This window comes from Leiobunum rupestre, chromosome 2 (assembly GCF_980474605.1).
Source record: "Leiobunum rupestre chromosome 2, qqLeiRupe1.1.hap1, whole genome shotgun sequence".
In the NCBI taxonomy this organism is placed as follows: Eukaryota; Metazoa; Arthropoda; class Arachnida; order Opiliones; family Sclerosomatidae; genus Leiobunum; species Leiobunum rupestre.
Window position 1 is genome coordinate 58,957,671 of NC_143385.1, and position 24,342 is coordinate 58,982,012.

Consider the following 24,342-nt stretch of genomic DNA (forward strand, 5'->3'; position numbering starts at 1 on the left):
AGTCCTCACCTTATTTTGGTCTTCTATCTGAAACTTTGAACGGTCCGTCATATATTGAAGGTTACAAAAGTCAAGGTCAAAATACAAGCGCGAACATCAGGGCGATAAACTGGTTTTCGCGAGAGGCAGTTATTACAACGAACTCTGAAGGACGTATTTTGTATAGGGAAAAGACAGTAGGTGTGTTTCTATAATGTATAAGGCATGAAAGTAAAAGTTTCTCTCTCTCAGTTGGGAAAATATTTTTGTCTCGCGCGTCATTGCAAATAATTCGGACGTTTATCGGTGGTTTCGCTCGCGTTTCTACAAATTTTATAAGATAATTATACCTTAATTAATTAAAAAAGTAATAATATAATTATTCAATATTTATAAATATTATGGAAGTTTTAAACTTTGATAAGATTTAGAAGGATTTAAAGTATAGTATGCGTTTCATTTGGTTGCAGCTACACGCAAAATTTTAATCTGATTAGATATAGTCAATCGTGTATTACCTAAAAGCGGTAAGTAATAAATTAATTTATCGAAATATTTTTAAGTGGCGTAAAAAGATATCTTTAGATAAGAGGTGTGGCAACCCTAATGAACCGCATTGTGGACTTAACTCACAAAATTTAAAATATCGCTAGTGTTTGAATATTTTCTACTAAGTCGTTTTCAAAACGTTTTCGCCTGAATCTATAATTTACACATACATTTTAAGGGGGAAGAATATAGTAAAAGACTCTTTTTCGTTCAAGCTGAACGTTTCTGTTTTAAAAATGACATAATTGAATTATATTTTCTTATTAGGCTGAACCTTCCTCTAGTGCTTAAAATAATTTTGATAATTCTAATATTAATAGTTAACGAGATATAAGGTCCTAACTAAAGGGTAGTTTGGGCGCTTGCCCAACTTGTTTAGCTCCGGGGGTCCGAATTAAAACGTAATTACTTAATTATTTTTAAATTTAAAATTGACAAAATTATTTAAAGCACTAAACAAGAGGCTGTTCTACACTTAAATATTAATTTTATAAGTTAAAATACAAAATTAAAAGAGTTTAGCTTGAAATAGCGCGAAAGTAGACAATGGCCACAGTAGTCTTCCCTCTTAAATCCACAAAAAGTTTATAATAACGGTAGTTTTTATGTAAAATATTTTGTTATGGAATCATGTTGTAATGTTGTAAGGGTCTTTAGTACTCAAGTTATTGCTTCACATTTAATTCATCACTTTGGAATTGTTTTAATTTATTTATTTTTTGACAGATAAAATCAATAATAATATTTGCATTTCAAATTAATGTTTTATTATAACAGAGCGTACAAATATTTTTCTTATCACTAAAATAACGACTTTATCCAACACTACAAAATTTCACCAATTAAACCTTATCTAAGTAAAATCTCATGCCGTCTCAGTAAACAGGGAACTTAAATTCATCGAAAATTAATAATTTGAAATATCAGTGATAAGTTTCTACATTCAAATAAAAGTTTGGGAAATCAGAGTTAACTTTCAAATGAAAAGTTACTCCTATTTTATAAAATACATACTTCCTGAGTGACTTCTAATTTATAAAATACATACTTCCTGAGTGACTTCTAATTTATAAAATACATACTTCCTGAGTGACTTCTAATTTATAAAATACATACTTCCTGAGATAAATATATATGTTTAGTACGTTGCTTGAAACCTGTACCTTCCGACGAATACTGTATTGGACGAAATCAATTGTTAAAGAGATTTTCTTAAGTAATTTCCGCTGAAATATTTGGCCGATAAATAAATATATATTCCTAGACAGTGAAAAATACTCGACCATAAAGCGGTTTGGGGCCTGTTGACAAATGTAACATTACTTAACATAAATTTATAAAATTTGCAATTTAGTAATTCATTTTTTACTATAAAAAAGCGGGATTACCTTTGTAGATGTAAAAATATAAAAAGTAAGCTTAATTTAAATGTTATATAATAATTTAAGCGTTTGTCGGGCTATCGTATTTGATTTTTTGTAACGTCATTAAAGGGGGCTTTTTATTTGAGTGGTTGGATTATTGGTTACTTCATTTAAAGGGCAGAACACTATTGTATTTGAGAGGTTTGATTATTTGTTACTTGTATAAGACTGATACATTTGTAAATTTTGTAACACTCTCGGAAATTGTTTTTTTTATCTCAAAATTAATAACCAATAAAAAATTAGTTCAAAAACGTAAAATTTTAGAAGTCATACATACATTACTATTTAAATAAGATTCTTTTTAAATTAATTGTGAAAAGGCTTGGACCACCTATTACATGTTATTTTTCATCTCAGTGACAAACTGACCTATTCCGACCAAACCAATTTCATTTAACGTGTTCGAGAAAAAAAAGAGAATATATAAGGTGTTCGAGTATGTTCTACAACTTGTTCGATATTGACAGTTTTCGTCTACCACCTAAAAATAAAAATTCCAAAGCCATGAGATCTGTCACGATTTTGCTGAAATTTACAAAGTACAACGACCTTCCCCGATAGTGTATACATCCGGAAAATGTCTAGGTAATTTAGTTTTTGAGAAAAATGCCTCGGGCGATCAAATTATAAACACCCTGTATATTACGTCATTTAAGGGGTAGGCGTTTCTGTTGCCTTATGACGCATTCATATTTACATTTTTGAAATAAGGAAAAACCCTAACAGATTCATACTCAAACTGGGAAGTACCTTAGCTTTTAGAACGACTGTAGAAACTCATCAAAATCACAACCTACAATCACTGTTGGGTGGAGGAGCATAGCTGATATAGTGAGCCGCAATTACGACCTTCACATTTTCGCGTAAACGTTGATGAGGCTCCGTATACTATTATTCCTCCGCGCGTTATCTCCGTAGTCTTATTTAAATTATGTCTATGGAGGCCGTAAACGAAAGGTTCTCGAGGAGAAAATCAACGCTTTCTTTGAAGATAAAATTGAAATTCAGTTGTTCTCTCTACAATCGCAAACACTCTCCAAACCCTTTTAGCCAATTTTAACACAGTTATCCAGATAACAAAGTGCCATTTTAAGTAATTTTTTTAAATATAGATCAAAAGGTAATGCATGTTAATTTTTTTGGCATGATACTCGCTCTTTTTGCAATTATCAAGAAATTTCCTTGGTCGTTTAGTGGGTAATTTGAGTTGTGAACCGCCATTATTAATAATAATAATCAGCTAAGCTACTACCCAAGCGACTTGTAAAGTCAATTATCGGGGGCCGGGTTACAATGCGTAGGAGGGTGGTGGCAAGCCCGTCATGCCACGCAGGCCAACAGCTACCTACACTTACTATAACCGTTAACCACAAAATATTTTAATGGAAAGGGGAATCCGAAGAATTCAGGAAAAACCCTTTTAACCAGTAGGAAGATACCTTGCGAAGGAGTGGTTCAGAGTTTGCACCCAGTGCCACAAGCAGAGTAATTAAAAGTTATAAATATTCACCTTCAATTTAACTAGACCCGCCCATAGGTCAAGCCTGTAAAATGACACCTACTTGCGGGTTCCCCATGAGTGCTTTAGGGGTTTGTTTAAATAGTTTCATATTGAATGTGTATGGACCCAGTCATCTTTTATAAAGGCTATATAATCTAATACCCTAATTTTGGGTATGTTGGAGTGTAACATAATATTTGCAAAGATAAAGCTATTTGGTGCTCTCACATTTCTCAGTTACATTTTTCGCCGCTGTAAGCCGTTAGCGCTACTAAACTGTTTAAACTAACCACGGAGCCTATATACAACAAGATGTCACGGACATTTAAGCACACACAATCCTCCTGATGTATTAAATATATTTTCAATATTAAGTTTAAATTTAATTTTTTTTCAATCAACTTGAACATTAACTTAATAAACTCAAGAGGAATTAGATCGAAAATAAATTTTTGAAGTTACCTGTATCAATTGGTACAAAATTCATACATCACAATAGTGCGTACGTGGGTTGTGAGAATCTGTTCCATTGCGCCGAATGCCATTCGACCGAACCCAATCCCATTCGACCGAAAAAGCCGCACTTTGGCGGATTTAGGATTCGGTCTAATGGAATTGTCCCATTCAACCGAAAAACCCGCACTTCTCCGGGTTTAGGATTCGGTTTTATCCGTTTCAGCATCTGTCAGAACAGCATGCAGTGTTACCTAACCTAACCTAACCTCACCTAAAATATATTAAAACGCTTCCAAAAAAAATCAAAAGGAGTAGAAAGAACAAGTTGGCAAGCCAAAATATACCTCTCCTCGGAAGAATGGTCCCTAGTGGTATTAATTTCTCGACACGACCCCCAAAGATATCTCCGCAATTCAGAGTTATTTACGAAAAACGTATTCTCGGTTCAAACCCTGCCCGGTATAAAATTTTAATTTTAATTTAAATAATTGAGACGAAACAATCGAGTTTAATTTATTCAGAATATTATAAATTAAGTAGTTACAACAGCGAGTTAGACTTACTAAAACAATGCACAATTGAATTTAACCCTTTTTACAGTTGAATATAATACTAAGCAAATTTTAATGAAAGAAATATCTACAGATGGTAATTGTATTTTTCTCGCTTACGAAATACTTGCCGCATCTTTAACGCTCATTTTATTTCAACACTCGTAGACTTCCAGTTGACGTTGTGACACATACCGCATGAAAAAGACCAATGCCGTCCAATTTCCAATATCATATAATGACTCGCACACCCAGGGAAATCATTGACTGCGTTAGAAATCGTAGATATCCAAATATCCACACCAAATATATTTACAAGAAGCAAAAACCTTACCATCAACAAAGCACAGAGAGCCACTTGACTAACCGCCAGCTCTTAAAGCAATAAACGTTAAATTATCGTCTTTGAATTAACACAACTATATATAGGTCGTTAATAATACCCGTAAATAAATAACAAAAAACTAACAAAGTGGACCACCCACAGGGTCTACCCTTTAACCCTCTTATCTCGGCTGACTGCGCTAAAACAAGATTTAACCTTTAAAATTTCATTCGTAAAAAAACCAGATTAGGCCTTCATAAATTCATTAATAAAAAAAGACTTTATTACCTATTATGCTTACGATGCGTGTCTTAATTTCAGTGAACCTAAGCAGCTATCGGTGGTTCTGTGGTAGAGCGCTCAATTGCCAAGCCGAATGGTCTGGGTTCGAAACCTGGGTGGCGCATTTGTTTTTAATCAATAGAGAAACGCTAAATTAGAATTTCTTCGATGCAATAATTTCAATTTCAATTAAACCAAAATTTCGTACACTATTAAATACGCTTCCGATAAAGCTGAAGGTCTAATTTTCAATAAGGCGTAACAAGTGTCGGTGTTTCTGTGGTAGAACGTCCGCCTGTCAATCAGGAGGTCTCGGGTTCAAATCCCGCTCGATGCGATCGCAAATTGATACTAAGACGAATACCGTGTACAACTGGTGGAAACCCTGCCATTGGACGTTGAGAGGTAGCATTACACTCAGCACTCGGTCCGTCCCAAAGTCATTAAGAAGAAGTTGGAAAGAAAACGCCCATATAAACACAACCATCAGAACACAAACACGACAAATTCAACACTCACAACCTACGCATAAACATTACAAAAACGTAATACACCAAACCGTCACGACGGTGAGCGAAAAAACACCATCCAAACCAAACCGCAAATGAATCCGTTAACGCTCACCGTCACACGGTGGTTTTGCCAACCCTTTGAGAAACTGCGAACGCAGATATCTCGAGAAACTGCGTACGCAGTGATTACTATTTACACCGAAAATGCGAACGCGTTCGCAGGCCTGACAGACAGACAAGGTGGTTGTATAACCCCTCCTAGGGGACTTTGTCCCGTCGGAGAGGTAAAAACTATTTTTTTTTGCGGTCGCTCAATTGTGAATATTGCCTCGATCGATTAGAAAAATACAATACCCGCCTTTGGGCTAATTTCATCAAAAACATTGGCGGAATTCGGTCGAATGGGAATCGGCGCAATGGGAAGATACCGGCTGTGGGGTCCCGCAACCTTAAGTTCTTAAAGTGACCGTAAACGTACTTCAAAAATTATAAGTACTAACTAAAAATATAATTTTTAATCAAGTCAGTCTTAATATATAAAGAGTATGTAGATTTTAAGTAGAATATCGCCAAAAAGCCTTAAAATGTGAAAATGGGCAGCAAGTGGGCCTCGGATCTCTAAAATTCATATAGGGATACCGAGGGCATGATATTACCTTTCAATTAAGATATCCCCGCAGACTAGGGTGGTCCTTATTTTATTTATTTCTTAAATATTGAAGTCTTACCCTCTAAATTAGTTTCAATGAGCTTGAAAATTCCCTATATTTTTGCATTAGAAGAAATAAGGATTTTTCATTATAATAAATATTTTGAGAGAAAGTCAGGGGTAGTGGCTACTTTCTCTAAAACTGATACATTCCAAGAAATTTAATATATCACTAATTTCAAACTGCTTTTTTTTCGTATGATAATTGGTCCAATAGACTGGCTTAAAATATGTAGTGATATAGGAGAAAGAGGCATAGTGATTTATTAAACTACTTGTAATTTTTCAGTTTTAGATCAAGTAATCTTTGATTATGAAGGATTTAAAAGTCATGGTGAAATTAGTATTTTGTAAAATTGTATAAAAGAGACACGATACTTCATGACTGATAAAACGGGTTTATTTGTAATATTTACAATCACGGCGAGCTTTCGAGCCGTGGCTCCTTTTCAAGCCGAAGTCTTAATAATAATAGTAATAATTTAGATAAAGTAGCCTTAACCCATAGCTTTCTCGTCAAATATTTATAAGAATAAAAAATCATTCTTTCTTCTCAAGAAGTTTGTTTAAATACATTACAACTAATTTAGAGGGTAAGACTTCAATATTTAAGAAATAAATAAAATAAGGACCACCCTACTCAGACTTCCTCAAAGAGTGAGATTAGTCAAGGTCACTCATTTCAGTCATATTCTTTGTGGAAAACCGTAAATTTAAGGCGGGAAATTTGAATTCGTTCCAAAAGGTATATTTTAGCCTCCCTTCACGTTAATAGATGGAAGTCATTAATTTAAATTTAAATTCAATTTTCCAGCCTTCTTTTAATAGTGTTCAAAATTGATAAGAGTGAAAGAGCTGACCTTGACTACCTTCACTCTTTTCCCGCGAGCTCACTCGGCGATTGACGGAAAAGTGAAAACTACACTCTCACGAGTGGAGTTTTTTATTCGGGAGTGAGAAAAGTGTCGGGGATAATCAATGGCAAAAATTCACTCCGAGTTTTGCCCAACTCTGTATCCATGACCCTTCTAAGCCTAATTCTTGTAGAGATATGTTGAATACGGCGACCTCGGCAACACTGTACGTGGGCACAGTACGTGTACACACTATTCCTTTAGGGATTGTGTGTAAAAATGGCGAACCGACAATGCGTCCTTCATTCGCCAGCAGCTATTTAAATTTATTTATAGATTTTCTGCCAATTTTCAACGAGGGTGTTTAGGCCTAGGTCACCCTCTTCGTCAGAGACTATATTTTTATTCTTCCAATGAAAATAGAAATTTATGGTGAGAACTATATAAGAGATTATAAGGCTAATAATGTTTCCCAATTGTGGGCGCTCTATTTCTCAATTGTCCCCCCCCCTTACATATTGACTTAATAAAAAATTAAATAAAAAATGCTTTTATCAAAGCAGTTGGAAGGCTGATTTAAGGGGTAGTTGGGATGTATGAAGGCACAGATACTGGAAATGTTTTATAATTAAAGAGTTATTTTTTGGAATTATTTTAAAAAGCAAAATATATTTCTAAAATAATTTCCATCGATTTTCCTCACCTTTTATAGATTTTAAAACCCTTTCCTTATATTTGAGCCTTGAAACTGTAACAGTAAACTGAAAAAATTTTAAATTGTAAAGGAGTACGCGTGTTTAGTTCAGAATTAAGTATATAAGTGGTCGGGATACTTCCGCCATGGGTGTCCCCACCCCTATCCCCACGTATCCCGCCGTTGGCGTGGCCGTTACACATATCTCACCCTGATTAATCAGTTATTGTGTGTGAGTCTCAAACAAAAAAAAAGCCCTGTACAGACGTCTGCTATGCTGTCGTAACTGGATTCTGCAGTTTTGTGTTTCAACTTTCAAACTACTACTCGGAAAATATTATAACCTTAATTAACATGCTGTTTTATATGTTAAATTAAAGTTTTGTATAAATACATAAGAAATTAAACGGTTAAAGGAGTTTGCAACTTTCTATGTGAGCTAATTCTCTTAATGAATTTATAAAACAGACATGTACTAAATTTTATCTATCCAAGTCTGCACTTATTATTTTAAATTTCTGGTTTAAAGTAGAATTATACATCAGTATTTAAATTTGGCATGCATAATGATCCTCACAATTCAAGTAACCGCTGGTAGTAAAAAAGAGTAACATTTAGAGTTACATTAAAATGACCACATTTCTTTCTAGAAAGGCCTGATGAAATGTGTGCAGTTACACTGCAGTACCCTGTTTCAATTGTTAAAGGGACTTTCAAGATAGACTTAGTCGAATTGAAATAAGTCATTCAGTCGTAACTTTGGGTTCACAATGTTCGGAAACTGAATTACTAAAGGACAAGACACATGGCTCTCCTTGCACTTGCAAGCTCTCTCTATAGGAAGAGAATATCATCTGTTGTTCGTGAAAATAGAAGCTATAATTACATCCAAATTTCCTCTGTTAACTTGAACAGTCTTGATTAAATTTATTGCAATCTCTTTTATTGATGACTTTTTTACTAGTTTAGTTTCTATAATGAGTTTCAGCAATTTAAATGCTGTAATTTTACACGTAATCCTTTACAATTTAAAATTTTCTCAGTTTACTGTTACAGTTTCAAGGCTCAAATTTAAGGAAAGGGTTTTAAAATCTATAAAAGGTGAGGAAAATCGATGGAAATTATTTTAGAAATATATTTTGCTTTTTAAAATAATTCCAAAAAATACCCCTTAAATCAACCTTCCAACTGCTTTGATAAAAGCATTTTTTATTTAATAGCTGTCCCTTTGCTCTGCCTGACAGGGCATATTATTCCGAAAATTAATAATTTAAAATAAAAGCCATAAGTTAGAAAATAAATAGGTTTAATTTTAAATATATTTTGAACAGAAATTTTAATATTATTGAATGTAATTTAATATATTGAATATTATTTTAAATATTTTACTTAACATTGGGAAATAATGATGATAATTGGTTATGTCAAATTGAGTTTTAATTTCCCATTAAGACTTAGATAACAAGATAATAGGTCTATAACTGGTTCTAGTACGCAAGTCAAATATGCTAATTTTGGTAAAACTTTCATTAAAAAAGACCTTTGATGAGATAGTGTTTATGGGTAGTATAACATGATTTGTGAAGCGTTTTTAATCGCTTACTTTTATCTCAATCATGTATCAAGAGTTTCCAACTCTGCCGAGCTTTTGTCGAAGACGGACAAAATTTCGAGCTGATCAGTTGGCCTTCCAGGTCAAAAATTATACACTAACTCATTAGAGTACGAAGGTTCTTATCTACAGTCGACTAACTTCCGTTAAATGACGGGTTTATTATACGTTTCTCGATGATACATTAAAATTAATTGTAGTACTGCCAGACAATAATTGTTGACAGTAAGTATAATCCCGCTAGGGATCCACAATACTGAATCTTGGGCATGAAAATCGCTTAAAATAAAGTCTTAAAATTTTTAGCGACCAGACTATTGATTCTCCTGCGCTTGGCTGTATTAATTTTAACCATAGGAAATCGCGCTGACCCCTTAAATAAGAATGGCCTACCGGCCATTCTTAATAACTTCGAACTAATTTCACGATAGTCATAATTTTGATCCGTTGTTGATAGCAGAATTTACAAAAATAAAACCTGCCAACTTACTCTCAACATTAAAATCGTAAGGATTTGTACAACTTACTTTGCGGCAGTCTTGCCTGTCCAACAGCCAATGTTAGTAAATTCTAAAACAGTACGCTGTCTACTCACACGAAACTGACGACGGCAGAATTAAAAATAAGTTCCGGATTTGTTAAAGCTTAAAAGTAATCAATTAAAACCCTTAGTACTTCTTTTTTTTGGTTGGGTAATTTTTTTTATATTTTTTTTTATTGTGGTTTTTAATCTTTTACAGTATTGTTAAATATTTTTTATTTTATCAAATTTTTATTTTAATATGCGGCCTTAAAAACAGACACCCCTCGAGTCGATTTGGGCGTGACGAAATGAAAACAATGTGGTAGATATGCAATTTCAAAAAAGGCGCCCTTTTTAAATTAAGAAACGGGTATGGTGCAATATTTAAAAATACTGGTGCGTAAAGGTGTGTAATTGGTGCCTATTGATAGACCATTTTTAGGCGAAAATTTCAAAATAGGCGGGGCTAGCATTATCTTGTTTGAAATTTCGATATCTCCGAAACGATTATGGTCCAAAAATTTTAAATGACGGTGCGTAATGGGTGCCTATCGATCGGTATTTTTTTGTGAAAATTTTATAACGGCACTGGTGCGAAATTTGAAAATAGTGGTGCGTAATGGTGGGTAATTGGTGCCTATTGACAGGCCATCGTTTTGTGAAAATTTTATAACGGCACTGGTGCGAAATTTTAAAATAGTGGTGCGTAATGGTGGAAATTGGTGCCTATTGACAGGCCATCGTTTTGTGAAAATTTTATAACGGCACTGGTGCGAAATTTGAAAATAGTGGTGCGTAATGGTGGGTAATTGGTGCCTATTGACAGGCCATCGTTTTGTGAAAATTTTATAACGGCACTGGTGCGAAATTTGAAAATAGTGGTGCGTAATGGTGGGTAATTGGTGCCTATTGACAGGCCATCGTTTTGTGAAAATTTTATAACGGCACTGGTGCGAAATTTGAAAATAGTGGTGCGTAATGGTGGGTAATTGGTGCCTATTGACAGGCCATCGTTTTGTGAAAATTTTATAACGGCACTGGTGCGAAATTTGAAAATAGTGGTGCGTAATGGTGGGTAATTGGTGCCTATTGATAGGTCAATTAGTTTTCGGAAATTTCAAAATAAGCAAGCTTTTAAATCAAAAGGAATTTGGTTGAAAATGAGAGTATTAAACATTTTGATCACTATGTCGTTTAATATAATTAATGCTATAAGCAGTAGCAACCAAAGAGTCATTTTACGTAATAGAAAAATCCATGACCATGCTTTATTAATGAAGCATTAACGATATTGAAATCATCCACTTCATTAACTTGATATACCCGTAAAACATAACACAACCTGAATATATATAAATATATTCATCACCTTGTCATTCATTGAATAATAAATCTATTTTATCATTGACTAAAGCATCAAAAGCAACTTCTCAGTAAAGCAATACCGTAACCAATTTCGAGTTCCAATGAAAACATTATTCAGCAGTACACGGCAATAATAATGAAATCGTGTTAGAGATATAAGTTTGATAAATAACTAAACTGGAGTTGCCACTATCGCGAAAATATTGGTGCAGCCATAAGTCTATAATATAGATCTATAAGTTTGTCACTTTGGGGAATATTTTACTGAGAGTTAGTAACGATGTGACGTCATCGCAAGAAGAAAATCTCCCCCTAGCGAGGCGCTGTCAAAGGCTACGTGTGACACGTTAGCAAGCGGACGCAAAACGGCGACGAAGCCCGTAATGCAGTCTGTCTTGTAAATAGCTCTCAGTAAAATTTTTCTATGTGAAGAATAGGAAGTGTCACACTTGAGGTGCAGCGTATGTTTACTTTTACCTTCGATTGATGTATCACTGACTTTTCTAACCCTATCAGTTTGAAAGTTCTGAACAATTCGGGGAAGTAAAAAAAATTGATACTGCTCAACTTATAAGCTTTTGATTTACAAAACTAAATAAAAATTATATCGAGACCATCAGTAGGTCTCGATATAATTTTTATTTTATGAATCAATCGATGGAGAATTAGATTCTAATTATCCATCGATTGATTCATAATTCAGCTTCCTTATCCAATCGGTTCATTCAGCTAGAAAGCTAAGAGCAGAGGCTTACCGGCCCAGGTTAAGAGGGTTATTATTTAACCGGGATAGAATGTAGAGGCAGCCAAAACACTCCTATCTTTAATTTCCAATTGTTCCAGTGATAATTCTGATTCTCCGTTCAATATAATTTTAATAATTCGATATAGGGGGGTACCATTTTGAAACTTTTTAAACCGGTGCCATATACCCTCAGTACGCCACTACGTAGCTATCAGCATCGATCCGAAATCAAACAATTGATCTAAGGCAAGAAAAGGTGGGGGTATTTCCAATCGATTTACGTAGCATCACTTCTAACTCCCTTCTAACCTTATATAGGTTTAGTAGAGTACCGTGGAACAACAATTATGGGCACTGACTAAATTACGCCCTCCTATTTATCGAAATTAATATTTGCCTATCGAGGGTTGGCAAACGTATCATTTCCCTTTTTATCACAAATAGCACGAGAGTAATCCTACGAATAGCTGCGGCGGCTACGTACCTTGGGATAATAATACACACAGTTCACTATGAAATTGTGTAAAAACTACTTTAAATATAGCAATCTCGCCTAAAAAATGAATCATGCCAAATTTGAAGAAAAATAGAAAATTACGAATCAAGCGTATAAAATTACAAGTTGGCCAGCCAAAATATACCTCTCCTCGGAGGAGTTTCTATATTTTCAGTGAAGGAGTTGAGGAGTTAATAATCAGCTAGACTAATACCCAAGGCACCACCCTAGGCCTAAATCATCGAGCGACTTTTAAAGCCTTTAATTCAGGTGGCCGGGTTACAATGCGTAGGAAGGTGGTGGCAAGCCCTGCATGCCACGCGAGGCAACAGCTCCCTACACTCACTATTACCGTTAACCTCAACAAGTTTCTATGGAAGGGGAAACCCCTTAAACCAGTGGGGAGAGAACTTGCAAACTCCACGCAGAAGGAGTTGTTCCAAGTTTTCACCCAGTGCCACAAGTTGGGATCGAACCCTGCTCCTCTTGCTGCGAGGCGAAAGTGCTAACCACTCCGCCACCCCACAAGCGTAACTTGTATCCGTGGTTCTGTGGTTGAACGCTCACCTGTCGTGCATGAGGGCTCCGGTTTGTATCACGCCCGATACTAACGCAAATTTAAAATAAAATTATACCACACCCAATGACAAAAAGAGGGCTCTTTTGCAAAAAGCTTTTCCATAATTCCAAGAAACTGCGAACGCAGGGATTACACTTTGCCCCGAAAATGCGTACGCGTTCGCAGCCTAAACAGACAGACAGACACGTTGATTGTAAAACCCCTCTGACTACAAAAAAAATCTACGATATGTTATTTAATTCTGGTTAAACTTAATTTGCATACTTTACGTTAATTTTGGGTTTCTTTCCAGTGTAATAAAGAAAAAAGTATGGCTAACAATTATGAACCGGAAACTATCCTTACGAAAAGGCACCGTAAACATTCATCTACTAGTTTATTGGATGAAGACGGGGCAATTGAAGATGTAAGTATTAAACTGTACTCCTTAAACACAAGATTAAAAGTAGTTAATTGCAAATTTGTACTGGAAATCGTGGGCTTATATATTTAGCTTGGCTCACATGGAAATTATTTTATCTCCGTTGAATTTCCATTTGTTACACCACTGCAGAAAGCAAAGCGGGAAATGAGAAAACAACATTTCTGCAGTGTTAATTATGCTTAACATAATGATATCGCTCTTGGCTATAGCTATCATCGTAATATTCTTGAAAGTTAGAAAATTGCGGTCGTGAGTATGGAAACATCGTAGAAAGATTAAAAATCCAAAATCTTCTGGAATCGTATGAAATTATATCTTAATCGTTATTGAAATGATAACATATTGTTGTGAAAGATTAGATATTACGAAATGTTTTAAATTATTAAATCGGTATAAAAAATGAGTGTATCTCGATTTAAATTGATTTTATCATTCTTTGATTAAGTCGTGATGTCTTAATGATTAAGTCGTGATGTCTTAATGATTAAGTCGTGATGTCTTAATGATTAAGTCGTGATGTCTTAATGATTAAGTCGTGATGTCTTAATGATTAAGTCGTGATGTCTTAATGATTAAGTCGTGATGTCTTAATGATTAAGTCGTGATGTCTTAATGATTAAGTCGTGATGTCTTAATGATTAAGTCGTGATGTCTTAATGATTAAGTCGTGATGTCTTAATGATTAAGTCGTGATGTCTTAATGATTAAGTCGTGATGTCTTAATGATTAAGTCGTGATGTCTTAATGATTAAGTCGTGATGTCTTAATGATTAAGTCGTGATGTCTTAATGATTAAGTCGTGATGTCTTAATGATTAAGTCGTGATGTCTTAATGATTAAGTCGTGATGTCTTAATGATTAAGTCGTGATGTCTTAATGATTAAGTCGTGATGTCTTAATGATTAAGTCGTGATGTCTTAATGATTAAGTCGTGATGTCTTAATGATTAAGTCGTGATGTCTGATTGATTAAATCGTGATGTCTTAATGATTAAGTCGTGATGTCTTAATGATTAAGTCGTGATGTCTTAATGATTAAGTCGTGATGTTTTAATTAGCATTTAAGTCGTGATGTTTTAATTAGCATTTAAGTCGTCATGTTTTAATTAGCATTTAAGTCTTAAACTTTAAAGTCATTTTTTGTAAAATCCCTAATGGAAATGGTTAAAGATTAGAGCTCGGGGAAACCGATAAATTAACCGACAAAATTTCCATTAACCATCAAAAATCGATTAACTGTTTATTTATGGATATTATTCGCGACTATTATACGATTTAATATGCAACAAATAAGTTTTGATATGGATATAAAAGAAATGAACGGAAAATTTATCCGATCGCCGAGCCCTATTAAAGATGACGACGTCAAGAACGGATTGTCCTGCTGAACAGGCTGAGCTATTACAGTCAGCTCAGTCTGGAAGGTAGCGTTTTTACTATATGTACCGTATTATACCGGGTGTTTCAAAAGGTTATGCAAAAATTTGAATGAGTTGTAGGGGGTGAGTTGAGAAGTATGCGTGTTTTCCCCCGTATTTTCCTTCGATTAGTTAAAAGAGCGCCAGAGAACTTCAAAGTGTGACCTACTAGCTCCTGGAAGTAGGGGTACGATGAATTTGCGAATGCGTGGGAATTGAGATACATAACAAAAAACAAATGAGTTTTATTAAACACAGAAGAACCAAGTAGGAGAATGTGTATGTTGTACAAGTTACAATATGTTCAAAGTTTCTTCGTTCAACTCTTACACAAAGACGACAGCGTCGAAGGAGGGAATCGCGTTCATGTTAAAATACTCCCGGTGTGTTCCGAATCTCTTTGGTAGCGGCTTGGATCCTTGCCACCAAATCGATGGCAGAATCTACTGGCGTGGAGATTACCAGATCCTTCATCCATCCCCACAAGAAAAGGTCCAGCGGACCTCCTCTCCCTATCCATCTGCGTGGGTCCATCACGACTTTAAATTCTGTATAAGTTTACTTTTTTACTCTGGTTACAAAGTTCTTTTTTTATCTATAACAAGAACCCAAACCTTAATGTTCGCATTTCCTTGCTGCTTGTTGTAGCCTACTTCCAGTGGCTAGTAGTTCACACTTTGAAGCTCTATGGCGCTCTTTTAACTCATCGTAGGAAAATGAGAAAAAACAGGCATACATCTCAACTCACCCCTACAACTATTTCAAATTTTTGCATAACCTATTGAAGCACCCTGTATAATCTGACGTTGAAATTAGCATGTTTGTTTTTGTAGGTGTACCATTTCAGGTCTTTGCCGAAATGGCTTCAAGACAACGATTTTCTTCACTGCGGTTACAGGCCATGTAATCCGTCATTTATGGCTTGTTTTAGATCAATTTTTAGAATTCATACCGAAACCGGCAACATTTGGACCCACCTTTTAGGTAATATTTCTTAACATAATTTAGTTCAAGGGGCAAATCACTTAACACTATTGCTAAGGACCAACTTAAAGATCACACCAAATATATTAAATGTAAAATTTTAAGAACCGTAACGAAATTGAAATTTTCGGAAATAATCTTATAAATATTAAATTTTCATTAAGGCTTAGGTAATTTTCATTGTACAGATAAAATTTTTAATGAAATGTTTCAATGAGTATTGAAATTATTATTATTTTTTTAATATTTAAAATTAAAAATGATTAATTTAAATGCATAAATCGTGATTTAAATATAAAACCAAAACTGAAATAATGATACCCGTTTATATATATATATATATGAAATCGTGAGTTTTGGTAAAATCTCATTTGAAATCCTTTATCTTAATTTAAATAATTCAATTATAAATTATAAATGTTAATTGCTCTTTTTTTAATCATAAGTAATGTAGACTGATAATTTTTAAAAATATAATCATTAACAAAATTTTACTAATTTAAATATCATTTATTAATAATTTATATATAAAATATCATTGTCTCATTTTTCAGGATGTTTAATGTTCATCGGTATCACAACGAATTTTCTAACTCGAACACACAACGAAATGAAATGCCAACAAAAAATGGTTTTTTCGTTTTTTTTTGCTGGTGCAATTTTATGCTTGGGCATGTCAAGTACCTACCATACAGTTAGCTGTCACTCCGAAAAAGTGGCCAGACTTTTTAAAAAGTATGTAATAAATTATATAATAATATATTGAGGAAATTTCTCCGACCAAGGAAATGAGAGACAAATTTACAAAATTGTTGTCACTACAATCGAAATTTATTATTCACGTTTTTGTTTGCATTCGTTACTTTTAAAATTTTAGTCTTATTTACCAAAGACATCAATATTTTACTACTGTTCAATCAAGCGCTTGAGAAAAATATAAAATCTAGATATGAAGGAAATTAAGCTAAATAATAAAGTTAATGTTACATTGAATACAGTACTGCTCTTGATAAAAAAAACGTACCAAAAAATACTTTTTTTTTTTAAAAATGGGTGGTATTTATAGAAGAAAGACTCAGTTCACACTTGTTTTAGTTTTAACACATGTTTATTCGTTTTTATTTTAAAAATATATACACTTTTAAAGCATTTTGATATATTTTGGCGCGATATTAAAAAAAATAATATATGGTTCATAGACTTTTCTAGAAATGTCTTAACTTTTATTAATATTGCGAGTCTAAACTACTTGATTTTTGTAATGCTAACTTGTTTATCCTAAATTATAATAAAATACAAAAAAAAACCCATAAAACCCGATGGGTCTGGGTTTTTTTTTAACCGTAGTACCAAATTTACGTATTTGAGTCAAAATTCAGCTACTCCTTGTCGGAGCGAGTCGATCATGAGGTAATCTGAGCGCTCAAAGAGCTCTCAACATCACCAAATGCTATAAATAATAGTTAGGCATTGAAACTAATAGCGCCACACATTCAATAGAATTATAAAAGAAATCGCTTTATAATCACTTCGTTATCACGGTAATCGTTCCGTACTCTTTCCGTAATTAACTGCAACCATTTTTTAAAGGTGGTTATCGATTACTAATAATGTAGTCGGGGTACAGAAACATTTTAAGTGTTAAGCCCTTCTTTATTATTATCACTCTCCTTTCGCTGGTCAAATTATAAATTAGGTACACAAATGTGAGTTAAAGACGTTGAATTCAAATTTCAGGTTGGATTACTGTGGAATTGCCTTACTGATAATGGGGTCCTTCGTTCCATGGCTCTACTACGGCTTCTATTGTGAATTCCGACCAAAAGTGATTTATCTTACAATGGTCACTTGCTTAGGAGTAGCAGCCATCATTGTTTCCCTATTGGATAAATTTGGAACACCTAGATTTAGACCAGTGAGAGCAGGTATACAAAACTGCACTTGCAAATATTATTGATCTTACCAGTGATGGGCACTGTCCAGCTTACTTAAGGGGAAAATACTTTTGAACGAAATTGAGCGGTTAATTTTCTTAAAGTTAAGAGTGAAACGGAAACGAAGCGAGTTTATAATTTCGGCACACTAACGGTCGCTTATACAGAAGAACATCATTTATCCTCCAATTGGGCTCAAACATAAAAATTCCAATTTTGCTGCCCATATGAGCGCAAAAACAGAGAAACTCCAATTTCGTGTGTAAATAAACCTACTGTTTTCAGTATAGTGCATATACTTGGTTAACTATGAATATGTTATTTCAATTTGAAATACTGCCTGACCTCAAAATCATATTAAACGTTTGTATTTGTTTACAAGTTATCCAGGGCTATAACTTAAATACGTAATGAGGTAAAACTGGTTCGTATATACAGGGTGTTAGAAATTGATCGATGCAAGCATTTTTCGCAATAACTTAGTATTGTAGAGGTATGAAATTATGAAAATGTGGGTATTTTCCATGGTTTTGTAAAAGAATATTCTTTACTGGTAGGTTGCAGACAAACGTTTTCAATGAGAAAGTGAAAGAGCAGACTCTAAAATGTTAGAATAAACTTGGTTTGGTTAAACTCCACTTATTTTTCACTGAAATATGAGGTCATGAAAATAACAAGTTGGTCGTAGGAGGCAATTTTTTTTATTCCAATTATTAAAATCAAAAATTGGCCAAAATGTTTCTATGTTTGAATTAACCACTTGAAAAATTATTTTGTTTTTGTAAATTCTAAGCCAATGAATTATACTACCGTCAGATGCGATACACATCTGAGCACGGTAAAAAAGATTCGAAAAGAGTCCTGGATCTATTCTGGAGTGACAAGACGACATGCTTCAACAATTATCCCGCGTATCTCTTTAACAGCGGCCACAGGCGTGTACGGTATACATGGTCTTTTATGAAGTCCCACAAGACAAATCCAGGACTGTTTAGTTTGGGGATCTAGGACACCAACGAACGGGTCCATTTCTTCCCATACATGGATTTGGGAGTTCATTGTTGAGGTGCTTCACGACATCATGGAGCTGGTGCTCCGTCATGCTGAAACCGAACACACCTGAAATCGTACTTGTAGGTGAATGTCGTCCAATGCGTTTGCTACATCGTTTTGAAGAAAGGCCCTACAGACAAGCCTGTTGATAAAATGAAGCAATAAGTCTATCTCCTACCAGACTAGCCCACACATCAACGTGAAACTGCTACTGATGGTGATGATAGTAGACCCAGTGAGGATTATCAACTACCAACCGCTTCCGACCACCAAACTTACAGCGTTTCGTTGGCTTATGCTGTGGGTGGAGCTTCGGCGAAAAGAGGTGAAATAAAACAGCGGGAGTTAACGAAGTCTCTTTAAAATGTCTCTGGAACGCGTTTTGCAATATGCAGTATGGTATAGTTAAATTACGAATCTCGTTTTTGAACGAGACTTTTGAAAATGTCTCTGGAACGGGCCTTAATGGGCAGAATTACTTCACCTTTCTTCAAAAATAGGTAGCGCATTTCATGATCTTCCCAAACACGATTTCAGGTGTCTTTTTTTTTCAGCACGACGGAGCGCTAGCTCACCAACACCATGATGTCGTGGAGTACCTCAACAATGAATTCCCAAATCGATGGATGTGAAGGAATGGAAACGTACGTTGGCCTCATAGATCCCCGGAAATAAGAGTTCTGGATTTTTTCTTGTGGGGCTTCATGAAAGACAACGTATATAGAAGCATGTCATCTTGTAACTCCAAAAATGAACCAAACCAATTTTTGGATTTTTTACTGTGTCCAGGTGTGTATTGCAGATGACGGTGGTATTTTGGAAGCACATTTGAAATTGTAAATGGTTAATTCCAACATAGAAACATTTAAAAAAAATTGAATAAAATAAGTTGCCTCCTACGACCAACTTGTTTTTTCATGACCTCATATTTCAGTGAAAAATTGGCGGATTTTAAACAAACCAAGTTTATTCTAACCTTTTAGTCTTTACCTTCAAATTGAATTTTTGTCCGCAACCTACCGGTGATAAATATTTTTTTTTTCAAAACCATGAAAAATGACGCTATTTTCGTGAAAATTTAAATTTAAAACGATTAATAGTCATAGAATACCACTTGGAAATTTCGTATTTCTACAATACATAGTGTTGGCGAAAAACGCTTGTATGGATCAATTTCAAACACCCTGTATAGCCTCCTTTTGATTTGTAAAACGTCGATAATTTAAAAAAAACAATGGTTATCACGGTAAAATTGTTCGATGAAAGTTAAATAAAATAAAAGTGGTTTAACAACGTAGTAGCAGTCATATATTTTATTTAAATTTCATCGGTAAAACGGTATGGGTATCAGGATTTCAATAATCCTCATATTTGGAAGCTAATTATTAAATTTTACCTGTTAGGAAAATATTTTGCAGCTATCTATCCAATTATTCTGGTTTCTATTAATTTCAGTTTTTTTCGAGGAAAATTAGTTAACTATCTCAAATTATTCGTGTAATATCCACGGATAACAATATGAATAATAGAAGACACAAGAGTCGGTTTTTGAGTAAAGTAATAAAGTTACCAAATCGTGGGAAGCTCTTGACTTGTGGGGTTCTTTTTTAGAGATGATTAGTTCAATTAAACATTGTTTTATATTTGGCGGAACCAGGGGATACCTTTTTAAGCCACCGGCTTCAATTGGTCTAAATGTTGTTTTCGATGATTTTACGGTGTTGGTCCATTTGATCGAAAAATATGTGATCGACAGTCGATCATTATACGTTGCAATTGATCGAAATTCCATTTGATCGAATCCCATTTGTCATTTGTTTCATAAGATCGAACCTTCAAATGATCGAATACTATTTGATCGAATTCAAAAGTATTTATAGTACCAGTTGGTATGTTTTTATTTTACCGAATGTCAATATGAAGTGCAGAAGGAATAATGATGGAATAATTCATTGCCTAAGTGCAGAAGGAATAATTCATTGCTTAAGTGCAGAAGGAATAATGATGTAATAATTCATTGCTTTAACTGTATTAAGCCACAAAGATGAAGAGATTTTTACTTTATACACTATATGATGGAATTTTTTAAGACATCGATGATAACGGCCCGTTGTTTTTGATATATATAAATAGGGTCAGGTTAGGTTAGGTTAGGTTGATGTACGCGCGCCGTAGTCGCGTATGCACCGTTGTATACGAGGGGTCTGACCACGTTCACGGCCCTTCTATTGCTAAAAATTAGGTACAGAGTTCGTTTTTTTAATAGGTCTTTCTATTAATTATGTCCGAGATAATATTTTGTTTTCGACGTCACTGCGCTCAGGTTATTTTCTGTATATTATTTTTCTTTAGTACAGTTTAAAGAAATAATAATAATAATTACTCCCAAAAACTAGTAGTTTTACCCTACAGTAGCTTTCGATCAAATTTCGTTCGATCAAATGCCATTCGATCAAATGCAATTCGATCAAATGGAAATTCGATCAAATGGGACCCGTTCGATCATTTGGGAATCGATCAAATAGACTCAAACCGATTTTACCGGTTGTGGAGATGTTGTGTTGGTTCTAGTTCATTATTTAAGGGTTATCTCTAATTTTTGATGGAACCAGATGATACTTTGGTACAAAGTTCGCTTTAATTGCTCGTCGTCCTGTCGATGATTATACCAGACAGATATCTGAAATAGCAGGGATTGCACATTGTTTTCCAGTCAGTACTTGACCTTATTTTGCTAAACTGGTCAATGTTTGAGGTGAAATATGTTGTTGTCACGCTTTCATTAAATAAAATTATGAACCTAGGCCTCACTTGATTACGTAAAACCCAAGACTAACTGTTATCCTAGATATCCATTATAGAAAGTGTATTGAGATATTTACCGGATAACTTAGTACCTGCGTGTTTGAATATTCCGCAGGCGTGTTCGTCGGATTTGGCCTGAGCGGAGTGATTCCAGCAGTGCACCATTTGCTGAGAGATGGCTGGTTAATTTCTATTTATCAGGCCTCTCTTGGATGGCTATTTCTGATGGCTGTGCTGTACATTCTGGGGGCTGTGTTCTACGCCATGAGAGTTCCTGAACGTTACTTTCCAGGAAAATGTGATATTTGTGTAAGTTTACGACATCTGATATCTTAACGCGTTGGGGTCACGAAATTGGAAAGTTAAATCATTTTTAAAGGGGAACGGCCAAGCTTTTCCAAATTCCGCCTTATTTGCATATCAATAGGTGTTTTCGTAAATCCGGCGCTTAACTTTTTACTGTTGGGAGTACTGCCAACCGAGGCATTTTTTAGTTGGCCGTAATAGCCGTTTTTTTCGGTTTCGTCTAAAGTGTCGCCTGCTAAAGTTTATCTGTTTATGTTTCTTTACTTAGACCGTTTCGATCGTTTCACCATCTTTTAAGGTTAAATTGTTATTTAATAAACTAGAAAATTATTAGTTAAACATTTGAAACTTATTTTGAAAGATTCAAGATAAGATAAATTGCTTTTCATGTATATCTAAAGGTATGTACCATATGCAAACTTTTGATAGTGCTATTATTTCCGATAGGCCTTGTCCTACGTAAAGAAAACCTTAAAACTACACGACAAAAAATATAAAATATATTAAAACCTACCTAGGAATATTTTCATTTATGGAGTCCATAACCCACCCAACACTTTGCCAACATATAGAATAAATACTAAAATACTAAAAAGGACCAAAATTGTTATTTTCTCAAAGGCCGCTGCTGTTTCACTATCACCCAGTGTACCTGAAGCAGACGCCAAATTCGAACAAAAACGCATAACTCGTTTCTATGACGTTTTTGTGACGTCGACCCCAACAGTAAAACAAGTTCGTCGGTGGGGAAAACAATTTGCTTATTCAGCTATTGATCAACAAGACGTTCAATATACTTACACGTACCTTATTTTGTCTTGAAAAAAATAGTTTTTGGCCCAAAAAGTTTAAACGCAAAATAACGCCTAGTATTTGGGTTGGAATTTTCGCCGCCATCTTAAGATATATCGCCAGCGCCAGCACGACCTTAGTGAGCGTTTTGTGAACTAGCCTAAATTTTGAAATCGTGCAATTTAGGCTTAGGTCTTCAGCAGCGCGCGCTTTTATATTGTTTTTTTTTTTAATTTTAATCAAGCAAGGAGTGTCTCACCGATTTCTCACCAGGTGTCGCAGTGGACGCGCGCTTTTCTATTTCCCGAAATGTCTGTTTTATTAAAAATTAACCGCTAAATATTTTGATGTGGTTTTCGCCATAAATTTTAATTTTTAACGGGATATAGGGCTATCTAACTGGTTAAAGCTTGACCGTTCCCCTTTATAACAATATAAAGACCGGATTTCAAAAATCGGTTAATAGTTTAAATAGTACCTGAGACATCAATCCAAAATGAAGGAGACCCGTGAACGTTATTTTTTGCACCCCTTCCGTAAGGGGAGGGAAATCATTAGATTTCTCCAGGGACCAAGGATTATTCGTCAATCAATATCGTCAGTCGTTTTCTCTAGCCAAGTGTTTTTCTTAATCTTTTTCCCTAATGGTAGAGGTTTATTTTAAAAACATATCTTCTGGGTTACAGTAGATAAGACCTACCCTTGAATTGTGACACAATCACTTTAAGAGGCTTAGCACTTTTGCAGATCAGTTCTCAATATTTTTGTAAACTCTGACAGGAATCCATACCTCTGCTTGGAATACTTATCCGACCATATAGCGTATGGTAAGATCACTCTGACGGCTTTGGCCCCGCCTACTAGCAAAAAATCAAGTTAACATAATGACGTCAAAAAAACCGCCAGTCACATCGAGACGAAAATCTGCCGCGTTAGGCATTCCAAGTAGAGGTATGGATTCCTTACTCCGTGAATACACATTAAAAGCCAATTTTCTCTGGCAAATAAGACGCAATGGCGATCGTTCAACCAATTACAATACATTTGTGAAAGACCGGAATTTTGGTTTTTCGTCAACGTTCGCCGTCGGTGGTTTTTTTTCGTAGTGTAAAGCAACCTTTAACTAAGATTTTAATCATTTGTAACCTCATCTTTACAGGTTCAAAGTCACCAGATCTTCCACGTATTGGTTGTTGCTGCGGCGTTTGTCCATTATCATGGCATAACTGAAATGGCAACGCAGAGACTATCTATTGGGGAATGTTCCATTTAAAAAATGATTTTAAATGTTTGATCGTGCGCTATGTGCAGTTATGAATGCCATAAAATATTCAAATAACAATATTTTCCAAAATGTGCATTTCCAACTTTTTATCATGTTGAGACAGACTTTATAAATAGCTACTGATTTTGGATGTTTTAAAGGAGCAAATAATAAATTAATTTTGGAAAAAAAGGGAGTAAATC

The 24,342-nt window shown here is 34.6% G+C and overlaps 1 protein-coding gene across 1 annotated transcript; it reads left to right on the forward strand.

The window, feature by feature from the left end:
• On the forward strand, window positions 1–24,342 carry LOC149958552 (adiponectin receptor protein-like). The gene is made up of 7 exons (XM_090164974.1): window positions 1–176; window positions 13,453–13,566; window positions 15,835–15,985; window positions 16,540–16,720; window positions 17,723–17,910; window positions 21,893–22,086; window positions 24,035–24,342. The coding sequence occupies exons 2-7, from the start codon at window positions 13,471–13,473 to the stop codon at window positions 24,146–24,148; spliced, it is 924 nt and encodes a 307-aa protein (XP_090021100.1). The 5' UTR covers window positions 1–176; window positions 13,453–13,470; the 3' UTR covers window positions 24,149–24,342.